Here is a 12,598-nt window from a genome sequence, read left to right as displayed (position 1 = left end):
ACATATACACACACACACATATATATACACAGTTGTGTGAAAAAGTGTTTGTAATTCAGCCACATTGGAGGGTTTTCGAGCATGAACCGCCTTTTTAAGGTCATGCCACTGCATCTCAATCGGATTCAGGTCGGGACTTTGACTAGGCCACTCCAAAGTCTTCATTTTGTTATTCTTAAGCCATTCAGAGGTGGACTTGCTGGTGTGTTTTGGATCATTGTCCTGCTGCAGAACCCAAGTGCGCTTCAGCTTGAGGTCACGAACAGATGGCCGGACATTCTCCTTCAGGATTTTTTGGTAGACAGCAGAATTCATGGTTCCATTTATCACAGCAAGTCTTCCAGGTCCTGAAGCAGCAAAACAGCCCCAGACCATCACACTACCACCACCATATTTTACTGTTGGTATGATGTTCCTTTTCTGAAATGCCGTGTTATTTTTACCCCAGATGTAATGGGACATACACCTTCCAAAAAGTTCAACTTTTGTCTCGTCAGTCCACAGAGTATTTTCCCAAAAGTCTTGGGGATCATCAAGATGTTTTCTGGCAAAACTGAGACAAGCCTTTATGTCCTTTTTGCTCAGCAGTGTTTTTTTCGTCTTGGAACTCTGCCATGCAGGCCATTTTTGCCCAGTCTCTTTCTTATGGTGGAGTCATGAACACTGACCTTAATTGAGGCAAGTGAGGCCTGCAGTGCTTTGGATGTTGTTCTGGGGTCTTTTGTGACCTCTTGGATGAGTCGTCGCTGCGCTCTTGGGGTAATTTTGGTCAGCCGGTCACTCCTGGGAAGGTTCACCACTGTTCCATGTTTTCGCCATTTGTGGATAATGGCTCTCACTGTGGTTCGCTGGAGTCCCAAAGCTTTAGAAATGGCTTTGTAACACTTTCCAGACTGATAGATCTCAATTACTTTGTTTCTCATTTGTTCCTGAATTTCTTTGGATCGCAGCATGATGTCTAGCTTTTGAGGATCTTTTGGTCTACCTCACTTTGTCAGGCAGGTCCTATTTAAGTGATTTCTTGATTGAGAACAGGTGTGGCAGTAATCAGGCCTGGGTGTGGCCAGAGAAATTGAACTCAGCATTCCAAAGATGTGATAAACCACAGTTAATTTATGTTTTAACAGGGGGGGGCAATCACTTTTTCACACAGGGCCATGTAGGTTTGGATTTTTTTTCCCCTTAATAATAAAAACCTTAATTTAAAAACTGCATTTTGTGTTTACTTGTGTTATCTTTGTCTAATATTTAAATTTGTTTGATGAAACATTTACGTGTGACAAACATGCAAAAAAATAAGAAATCAGGTAGGGGGCAAACACTTTTTCACACAACTGTATTTGGACAGAACCATTGATTCCATTTGAATGTGTCTGTATATAATGTAGTTGGAAGTTTTGCAGTTTATAATATGTTGGGAGTACGAGAATTGTTTTCAAGCAAAATCTTAACAATTGCAAAACAGCCTGGCATTAACATGAATTTTACAAAAAATGTAAACTATTTGAATTCATCGGCTCTGGTTGTGGTCACATGTTAACTGGAAACAGATTGAAAGTTTGATATAATCTTAATTTATTTGTTCAAATAAAATTAGATGATATCAGATTACATCTTTGGAGATGTGTTACTGTAGATGTTCCTATTTTTAAAGAGGAGATTGACTTTGATTTTTACAAACATCCCCTAATTGAGCAAAGATACAATGAACTTACCGTTTGATCCAGAGACATAAGTGAAAGTATTCACGTTTTCTATCACAACTAACGCTTCCTCTGGATTATATGACGATTATATGACAGTAAGAAAAGTCAAAGTTCAGAGATGTACCTCATGGGGTCGTGTGAATGCATCTCTATGGGCCGAGGAGTCCCTCCTAGCCCGCCGCGGGTGAGGGCGTCGATGAAGCCTCGTACCACCGCGCACCTGCGCGCAGTCCCGAACTCGTCCAGAGTGTACCTGGCCAAACAGACGAGACAGAAGGCAACATTCAGCTCCCGAGCCTCATGGGAAAAGACGGTGGCCGCTGCGTGTTTTCGTGCAGAATGTGTGGCGGAAGTCAGTCGCTGACACATGTCAACAATGCAGGCAGCTTTTCCAAAAAGGAAATACTTTGGGGTTGTTTTGATTATTTGGTGGTGGCGGTCTCTGCGACAGACTAAACAGAAGATAGTGCTAAAGCATAGCCTCAACATCCCACAGATGGCGCAAGACCTTGAACACTCACTGGGCAACGAGACAGGTGCGTTTAAAAATAATGCAGACAAACAGAACGAGGGTTTGACATTAAAACATATCGTGGTAACGTGTGAAACTTTCCTTTGTTGTTGTTTTGTTCTTGGGACAAATTTAAACTCACAGTGAGCTTGAGGAACTCTGTGAGTCCTCTGCAAGTCTTTGCTCTGTCCTGTACTAGATGGTATAGAACAAGGTTTTTCTTCTTCTTCATTATGTATTAGTGCTTGCCTTAAATGTGAGCAATGGGCATTAGTAATACTTCTCATATGTACTTCAGGCATTTCAAAGCACTTCAAGATTATTAGGACCCATAGTGGCATGTATTGTATTGTATTATATGATTCTCAGAGTGACTGAAACCCTTTTTATAAAATAGATAAGATTGTAAAATACACTATAAACACACAGCTGCGACAAAATAAGCCGATTAGTTTCAAAATGTCAGATTTTGCCGTAGTTTACTGCAAAGTGTGGATAAGTGGTGGAAGGAGTCGGACAGGATTGAGGAGGAAGATGAAAAAAGAAAGGAGACACACGGAGATTACTGAGAGAGAAATTGAAAAACCGGGAAAGCCAATAAACGATCGCGGCAAATGACAGTGAATCACGACTTCTTCTTATTGCTTCAGTTCATCCCCTAACCCACTGAAAACGCTTGAACAGAAAGCGGAATTAAACTGTTCGTTTATAAAAAATGATCTCATACGATGTCTCAAATATAACAAGTAATGCATTTACTTGAGATAATTCGAGCACTGTTTTTTTCAACTATGAGGGAATATATTTGGATTCATTTAAAAATATACACTCCTCATACAATATTTGTAAGAAAACTTCAGACAGTTTGTTACAATGCTGATGTTTGTATTGTGTGGTGCCGATAGTTATCTGGTAATAGAAATAGTTCAAGAACATTTATAGAGCTCCAGCTACTATTAATTTGAATAAATGAATAACTTTCCCATTTTAAAACATGCACCACTACACAGGTCGACTTCTTAGAAGATGTGTAAACACTGATTAGCATGGAGAGGACAGACCGTGCAACATGTTGTGTGTGTGTGTCGGTTACTTGTAAAGGACAGGTCGGTCCTGTAAGGCTTCCATGGCTTGAGTCAGTACAGGGCAGATATCACAGGTCTCGTGGGTCAGTCCTCTGCATTCATCTTTGTAGAGAGAAGGAGCATAGGAGGAGAAGTGCATCCGTAAGAATAGGACAGCATCCTCCATACAACTAAATAGCTGCAGTCTTTCCAGTGACTATGCTTGCTGTGTCATGGTCCCTTCATTGTTGCTAAATGTTTTGGGCCATGGTAACCTTGTTGGCAAGAAGAAAATCAAAAGCACTAAGAACATTTTTCAATCACAATTTCCCGTGAGCTTGTACCAAGAAGTCAGTGCTTTTACTTGTGCTTCAGACAATACAAACAAGGAAGAGGCAGTGGAAAGCATGCGTCAACAGACTCCACTCGAGTCGGACCTGGAAATAAAAGTAAATGCTCTATTCAAACAATGTGCAGGAATATTTTGTTCTCCCTCATACACAACATGCATATAAAAAAAAACCAAAAAAAAAACACACGTGACAAAATAAAACTTCTACTCCATGTGGAGAAATGATGAGAAACATGACTTGGAGCCCTTTCATTTGACCATTACAAAACTTTCAAATTTCTGGATTTGGGTCCAAAGCACAGCAGAATAAGCGCCTGTAGGGCAACTCATAATTTAGTCGATGCTCTATATTGGGTTCTGTGGTGTCTGTGATCTGAATGGTATATTTCCACTCCAATTTCAATGACAAAACACATGGCTAAGCTGAGGGAAATTTGGGTTTCTGGCATTATTTTGGCAGAACTCAGTCAGGGGTTATGAGTCACATGAGTCCTCAAATGTGTCCTATGCACGCATTACTTGCACATGAAAGAATTTTGAGTGCACAAACCATCAAACAGTAGAAAAGACCAAAAAAACAAGAGTTAAATCTGTGACGATGGTGGTGGATCAGTATGAAGGTACAGTGAGGGTCACAGTGAGTCAGCGTGTACTGTACTCACTCTGAGCCCAGCGGTAGAGCTGCTCATATGAAGTCTCCTGTAACACGGCCATCTGCTCCATGATCTCTAACCTGGAGCGAGCACACAGACCACATATTACATACTCATAACCTGCTGCATAGTGTCAGATCGCAGGCAGGGACAGAAATACCAGACCAGTGTGTTTTTTTTCCACTCATCTGTTCCACCATTCAGGTAGAAAATGAATTCAACAACTAGAACAGAATCACTGAAAAAAATAAATTCATTCAGGAGAGACGTGCACCTTACCCCGCAGTTTGCTGGTTGGTTCGCAGGAGGATTTTCACATCCTCGTGGATGTGCTTCACCCGGCTCAGAGCTTTGAAGAAATCCTGGGAAATGGAACGACACGTGAATATTGTAGGAGCAACATGGGTCGCAGGTTTTGGGCATGTATAAAGTATAAAGTGATGGTAGGAAAACCACCTCAAATAAGAAAATAAATAGTTCATAACAATGGGATGTCTTAACAGAACTTATTAGATATTGTGGCGACAAGTGAGAAGACCAAACACCAGAGGACAGAAATAATGGAAGAGAAAAAGACACACACGAATCTGCATCCATCCTCTGGGCGCAGATGGGAGGATTCTCTATGGGACTTCATTAAGTGGTCTCCAGTATAATAGAGATTACCTCAGTGATGGGGGCATCCCGAGCCCCTCGCAGTGTGGCAGTCTCCTCATTAGACAGCTGGAACTTTGCGAGGAAGGCCTGAGCAACCTGAGCTCTCAACTCCAGCCGGTGACTGAGGAGGGGGAAGAGATACATGTTGTGATTTCCTTCACCTGCCATTGTTGCGCTCTGATATCTGTTGATGGAGAAATGATTCTCTCCTCATGATGTTTTGTCATTTCTGTTTATTTCAGTCTTCTCTAGTCATCACAACTTGTTTTGTCTGTCTTCAAGGCCCTGGAGTTTTATCACCTGGTGTTTTCTTACTGTGCAAATAAAAAGACCTGTCAGTGGAGGAAAACTGGAACAAAGTTGGATGCTTTTATTTCACACGGGGAAAAAAAAGAAATGTTGTCAACAAGCTGTAATGTTTGAGACACTGCAGCAGATGGCAGTCATACTCCTCACACAAACCTCTGGTCACAGTGAGACAACAGGGTGTGACACACACACACACACACACACACACACACACACACACACACACACACACACACACACACACACACACACACACACACACACACACACACACACACACACACACACACACACACACACAAAAGATATCATGTGCACAGAATAAATAACAGAGGAAGACAAGACACACAATAAGAATACAGAGACAGATACCAGCCAGGTTTTTGTCGTCACCATCAATAACAGCGGAGCGATCGCTATCCGTGTCACTAGAAGTGTCTCAGCACAATAGTGTCCATGGCAACGGCCCCAGTCAAACAGAGAACTCTTGTGACGGGAAAGCAGGACAACAGGGAGCGCTCCCTTCTGTCCCCCGTGTCTCCACCCAAACCACCTCGGCTATAGTCTCTCCTCCCGTCTGCGAAAAACACAGGGCTGGATCGGTAAATCACCAGGTTGAAGAAGCCCAACACTATCTGACCATTGTCTCTCATGCAGCCATTACCGGCGCTCAGCCAGCTGAAAGTAACGGGTTGTAAATCTGTAAGAGGGTTCTGTGATTTAGTATCTCGGTGTACGGCTCGCCGACGCCTCACAGGCAGGACTTCGAGGCATCTTTGCCCTTTACGTGTTCCGCGGGTTGAGATTTGAGAAAGACAACAGCTTGGCTGTCGCACGCACGCGCACACACACACACACACACACACACACACACACACACACACACACACACACACACACACACTCTCTCGAGTGTCATACTTTAAAAAAAAGCAACTCGTTACAGCAACCTGGCTACATCAGCCCAATTGTGAGGAGTAACAATACAAAAAAAGGCTGCATTGTCAAAAGCAATATTTTAGCCTGTCACAAATATTTAGAATAAATTATTAAGGTGGCAGAAGTTATATTATTTATATTTATAAGGTATCCGTCACTGCCCGACCCTGCATGCGTGACAAAAAGGACTGAATAGATTAAGAGAAAACACACCAAGCAACTGAGAGAGAAGTTAAAACCAGAGGCACTTCATCTACCTGATAGACCATTACAATTATAGTGATATATATATATTTTAATAACAAGCTATGCTAATGAGGCTATTAATTAAACTAAGTGAAGCATACATTAGGGGAACCATTTCCATGCGAACATGCTTGTCTTAATTCAACACATGAGCAACATTAACATGAAACAAGTCTTGTAAAGCGAGAAGCTACTGTTGTCTCAAGAAAGGAGATTTTATCACTGAAATGCAAATGTGTGCAGCGAGCTTTCTATCTGTTCTACGGGGGGAAACTGGTGCAAACAGGGAATTTCTATCATTAAAGCACTAGTATTATGAGACATAAAATTAATTGGCCATCCGATCCAAATAGGCATCAACTAAAGCTTCCCGGGCCTCATCCGATTGGTCACATTTAACACTAGCTTGGACTTTCATTCATAAAGCAGTGAAGCCACAGACTGCATTCCAACAGTCGGTGCCTTCAAGCCAGGTTGTGTTTATGAGAGGAGTGACTCACTGATGTTGTATTCATGACATTAGAAGATTAAGCTAAAGCGAACTTTGTAATATCTTTTGTCAAATTAGGCCTACTTGACACTGAAATGTAGAAAACACTAAATGATTTGCAATTTCTGACTTTTTTGTCACCTTGCAAAAGTGTTCTCAGGGTTACGCCACTTGACCGGCAATTATATCATTGACTCAGCTGACCTGGAGAGTTTCATTGTCAGGCAGCAATTGTTCCGGATCACTTATTTATAAAGGCTTCTGTCTACGGACGTGTCCAACTTCACAGACACGGTAGTACCAGCGAAAAACTGTGCAACGGATTCACCTCCAGAATCTCGTGTTCAGCCAAAAGTGACAGACCTGTTCCACCAGGATGTAAATCACAACAAAGACACACAGGCTGCACACGGAGAGGAGGAGAGAGAGGGGGAACGGCGGAGCAGCAGGATCGTTCTCTACGGCGCTGTCAGGGCGCGACACGTTCTTCTCCCGGCTGCAATTATCGAATACCGGAGAGAGGAAACAATACTTGAGTGAATCTGCGACGTCACACCGCACTGGCAAGTATATGCGGAGACGCTCTGGGCTGGTGGTTCAAAGACAGAACTCAAATGAACTCAATACGCACGCTTTTCTTGCAGAATATGTGGAGTTAGATGCAGGTCACATAATGTTACATGATGGAATGAAACACAGTTACAGTGTTTGTCTCTTTGTTTGTGTGTGGTTTTTGTGAATTTGTTTTCTCAATTGATTTCGTCAGTCCAAGCAGAGATATCGTTGAAGCAGTCTAACGTCTGATGAACGGCTTCGTCAAACTGAAACACTGGAACTACCGATGCCTGTTTAATACGCTGATGGTGCGGCACCAGGGTTTATGAAGCATAAGAGCTTGATCAGTGAATAACATTGAATTGAATGTATTTTTAATTGTTTCATTGAAACATGTGATTTCCATGAAAAGATTTACGGGACTTTTTTTTCTTCTTATTTCTGACTGATAATCCATACGGGATGAGCGATGCAGGGATTGAGTGTTGAGCTCTGTAACAAAGCGAACGTCCCGCCCTCTCGTAAATTGTGAAACCATGTGGGTCGATTGTCCATTAAAATCTATTAGGGGCCGTTTTAAAAGGCCTGCGTGAAAATTTGGCATTCACAACGCCGTTAAGTTAGCCACGCGCCGATGATCACAGCCACATCAGACAACACAAATGCACACTCACACAGCCGTGCACTCATTAACAGCCAGCTGGGCCTTAATAAGGCTCGAGTGTCCCTTTACACAGGTCGTCATTAACATTTTGATGTCCCTAATTGTCCTCAGGAGGGTTTCAGACCTCTTGATGACCCCAAGCAGACATCATACTGAAAATATTTGCTTTATTTTTTTTTAGGGAACAATGCATCATAGGCTGTAGGAATTACAGTGGTAAATGCAGGTAACTCTTAGTTGTGGTTATTAAATAAACCTACTTTAGGCCTTCTGTAGCTATGTGTAGTTCAGTAATAGCTGGAGAACTAAACCAACAGCTCCGGCTGCTTCGTGAGGTCACACGACATCCGTCGGTGAGACGTCTCGACTTGTTCAGCAGATGACATGTTGCGCTAATGCAAAGATCACACGGTGCAGGACAGCTGGCTCGCGTTACGTTTCATTATGGAACAACACAACACCTATTGAGTGATCTCGCTGACAGCGCCTTTGAACGGGGCCAGCCCAGAACAAAAGAGCAGACGGCTCTCATTGGCCCCAACCTATCACACCTTTGCTTGTGCACACTGTAACACCATTTCATTAAAAGCTGACAAATGACACAGTGTCACTGCATGGCAGATAAGATAGCAAACAGGTCGGGACGAGCCTGCTCTGCCAGGTAAATACACATCAGGCTTTGAAAACACAGAGCTGCCCTATAAGCACAGAATATGAGATAATGCCGCTAATGTAGCGCTGCTGTAATAACAGTCACCGGGAGAAAGCTAAAAAAAAGACAAGACTTGGGACTGCAGAGGATTGTGTGACCGAGAAAATTGGAGTGTTGTGGTGCAGAGAGCTGACTGAAGGAGGACAGCTTGACGGCACGCTTCCACTGGCAGCTCTTCTGAGACAAAAATTGCTAAAGACAAGGTCAAAGCCCCGCGTGCAGACACCAGCCCATCTGTCTGAGGGGGTCATTGCAGCTCCGCGAATGGAAATGTCAAGCGGACGGACAGAAGGTCCCCTTTGCACCGCTGTGTAAAGACGGGGCACTCAGAAGGGCGTCCGTGTGAAACCTCTGACCAACTACCTTCATAAAAATAAAGAAAGAGCCCCTTTACAAAACGATACGACTTGTAGTAATTCACTGCCGTCAGATTCAGAGCCCACCCCTTTCCTGCGTCACCTGTCCGTCAAAGAGGTCCTGGAGCTGTGCCAACGGAGCATGGAATTGCCTCGGAGCGTCGCAGCTGTATGCAGTGTCTTTTGCCAGAAATCTACATCATCTTTGCCCGTGCCGCTGCCTCAATGTCGGCTCACAAGGTCACCGAGCCCCGAGGTCACAGTCGCCTCAAAATGCTAATGTATCCAATCCCAACTGTCAGCGAGGAGCGAACAGTCCCGTCTAACACTCTGCAGGCCAAATTCGTAGATTAAAGCTGGAGTGTGGAACTTTTGTCTCTGCAACAGAAATGAGACTACAGAGAGAGTGAACAGATGGAGTCTAGCTCTGGCGAGATGAAGATGCTTATCAGCGACAAAAATGACTTGTGGTCTCAGAACAGATAAGGGGAGAATGGCAGTACGGGGTGTCTTTGTAAATTTCTGAAGATATTTTAGAATAAAGTTGCCACCTTATCTCTCTTATCCCTCGCTGATATTCTGAAATGCTAGTTTAAAAGTTCATTTTGGTGATTTTGTTACAGTAGGACAGACAACTTGTGCTTGCTGTGACTAAATGAAATTGTGTCTCTTGATCAAAGCTTGATCGATGCAATCTTTTTTATTATGGCAGCCCTACAATAAACAGAAGAGCTCACTTCATCACTGACGGGTTTATACAGATGAACTTGGGGCTGTACATTGCTAAAGTGTTGTGCAGTAGACGGCATGACAGTAAAATAACATTTTGTCCTCCAGATTTATGGAGCAAAATATCAGCAGAACGTTACAATATAATGCAATCCAAATCAGGAGTACCAAACTACTCCCACAAAGGTTAGAGCTGAATTAACTTCCTGACACACTCCTGCATTTGTTTTAATTGTTTGATTGTGGTAGTTAATGATTATTGTTTATTGGATTGCATTATAGTGCAAAGAGGCTTCTACTTGCCTGGTGTATCTCCTGTAGCCACAAGAGGGAAAAGTAAATATGTAACCCAATAACTAAGATATATGTATTCTAGAGATTTCTATGAAGATTCCCAGTCAACCAGTTAGTAGGACTTCTGGACAAAAAAAAAATCAAAAGTAACTGGATTTGCTGTTTTCTCTTTGGCTATCTTCATCAAATATACATGATATGTCAAGTAACAAGGTTAACTCTGGTCAGTAACACACACACACACACACACACACACACACACACACACACACACACACACACACACACACACACTATGTTTGCCTCTTTAGACTCACTTTTCTCCCTGCAGCTTGTTGGTTTTCACTATCAGGTCTTGAGTTTGCTCCTTCGCCGCCTGTTGAAGAAAAGTTGCTGTATTTATAAAAGCAAACATTATGCTCTCAAAATGAAACTGAATAAATCTGCTACATGAGGTGATTAACGTCTTATATTACACACCATATACACAAATGTCCTAGCTTCTATTGTTATGAGGAGTTTAGCTTTAGTGAGTCATTATCTGGGCAGGAGAATTTTCAAAAGACACAACGTACCTTTAACCTATTAGTCATCTCTTCAGAACACGTGCTCATGGCCTGAACATCCTCATGAACACTTTCAAGCGCCTTTGGAAAACACAAAGTCACCGTTACAAAAGAACTGAGGCCGATGCGGGCCCGTTCACACAGGCAAAGTCAAATACTACTGTTCAAATAAATGTTGTGGAGAAGCCTGCTTCAATGTCAGGCTTTCAGATTCCCCACTACAGTCTGTGGTCCTGAGTAGCTGCTCATAAATTATCCCAAAAAACGTACACATCTCCTTGAACTTAAAACTCCATGTCACTCCCTGAACTTCAAAATGCACTTTCTAAATTGGATCTGCTGTTCAACATCACCCTCACAGCTCTGGTAACGGAAAACGTTTCTTTGCTGTCTTGTAAAATATAGTTATTAATTTAGAGATGAACCCACGCAGCATCTTCTCCATGTGAATATTTGTAAACAAACCTCAGTCAAATACAATAATCACTGCACAGGTATTTTGCCTGGTTAAATTGAGTTAGACTTGAGTGCTGTTTAATGGTGAATAAGCTGTATTTTTCTTTAAAAACGTACCTCTTTTACATCCTTAAATATCCGTGCAAAGTCCTCGTTGATCGAGAGGCTTCGTCTCTCTATGTCACCGCGAAGATTTCTCCTGGTGCGCAGACTGTTGTCGGTGAAGAACACAGAGAGCGCCTTCAGAGCCTCCAGCATCTCCTGAAAGCACAAACAGGGACATTGTGATGTCAGTCAGTTTGTGATCCCACTGAAACCAGGAGCAGTCCACACTAAACGACTGCAGCAACACGCTAACGTCAACTGTTAAATCAATGGCGTTTTTGTGGATGTCGTTACTGTGGTTAACCACAGCCAGTCAGGAACAATATCGTGTCTTCCCAACAGTCATCCCTGGGTGGGTGACACTATCCCCCAAGAGCAGCATTGTGTCCAGTTATGACGCGACTATCTTACAGGTTTAGCTAATGATAGCTAGCTAGCTAGCATGAAGCTAAAGCCTTCCACCTTACCTTGTCATTGTCGAGCCTCGTCTCCAGTATTTTGTTGAGCTTCCTTGACAGCGGGTTATTGGGCTGAGAAGACGCATTTGGGTTCTGTAATGCAGTGGAGCTATCAGTTGCAATATCTAGTTTATTATCAGCCATCGTACACGAACACCTCCACGTCAACTTTCGGAAAGATGTTTTGGTCCGTCTGAAATTAACGTCCGGTCGGCGTGTACGTCCATGGAGGACAACGTTCCGCTACGCAGTTAATTATTTTTGCAAAAATACTTTACAGTTTTTTTAAAGGGAAGAGGCCACTGGACTGATGACGATAATAACGGTGATGACATCATACAAATATAACTCTCAACTTTAGACTTCCTCACTTCTTGAAGAAACTGTGTTATTATATAATTCCAAGCACTGAATAAAAACGTTGATGCCGTGTAACAAGATATTCAAAGTTATTCTTTACATGGATTGAGTGAGAGGCTCTTTTAGTCAGTTTACTGGGTCGATATCTGAGTCAGATTAACTTTTAAAAGATAAGAGAGACGAGACCACAATTAAAAGAGATCCCCGATTTAATGCCTGTTCAGGAGGTGCTGCGTTCATGTACATTTGGAAATATTCCACTTTTTCTGGATCCTCCTTTGGTTCTATAGAATGAAGATAATGGGTATAGTGGGATGACCTTGTGGTTAGTGAGGTGATGTCCCATCTACACAGGCCTGAGTTTAGTAACCTGTAGGCTAAAGTATGCGACTATCAGTGACGTGGCTGACTGTGCA

At 42.6% G+C, this 12,598-nt stretch overlaps 1 protein-coding gene across 1 annotated transcript in view; it reads right to left on the bottom strand.

Moving 5' to 3' along the window:
- The window catches only part of cog6 (component of oligomeric golgi complex 6), a 31,039-nt gene extending 18,715 nt beyond the window's left edge, over positions 1 to 12,324 (bottom strand). Inside the window, exons 1-9 of the mRNA XM_031863609.1 lie at positions 11,832 to 12,324; positions 11,377 to 11,520; positions 10,813 to 10,884; positions 10,555 to 10,613; positions 4,953 to 5,064; positions 4,566 to 4,648; positions 4,296 to 4,366; positions 3,311 to 3,404; positions 1,831 to 1,959 (exon numbers count right to left, since the gene is read on the bottom strand). Of these exons, the coding sequence (XP_031719469.1) occupies positions 1,831 to 1,959; positions 3,311 to 3,404; positions 4,296 to 4,366; positions 4,566 to 4,648; positions 4,953 to 5,064; positions 10,555 to 10,613; positions 10,813 to 10,884; positions 11,377 to 11,520; positions 11,832 to 11,966 (899 nt within the window). The 5' untranslated portion in view covers positions 11,967 to 12,324. The remainder of the gene's footprint in view (positions 1 to 1,830; positions 1,960 to 3,310; positions 3,405 to 4,295; positions 4,367 to 4,565; positions 4,649 to 4,952; positions 5,065 to 10,554; positions 10,614 to 10,812; positions 10,885 to 11,376; positions 11,521 to 11,831) is intronic.
- Between the last annotated feature and the right edge of the window lie 274 nt (positions 12,325 to 12,598).

Source organism: Anarrhichthys ocellatus, unplaced genomic scaffold, assembly GCF_004355925.1.
Source record: "Anarrhichthys ocellatus isolate YVR2014 unplaced genomic scaffold, GSC_Weel_1.0 scaffold29, whole genome shotgun sequence".
Classification (NCBI taxonomy): domain Eukaryota; kingdom Metazoa; phylum Chordata; class Actinopteri; order Perciformes; family Anarhichadidae; genus Anarrhichthys; species Anarrhichthys ocellatus.
Note: the sequence above shows the minus strand (reverse complement) of the source record. Positions and strands in the feature narration are given on the sequence as shown.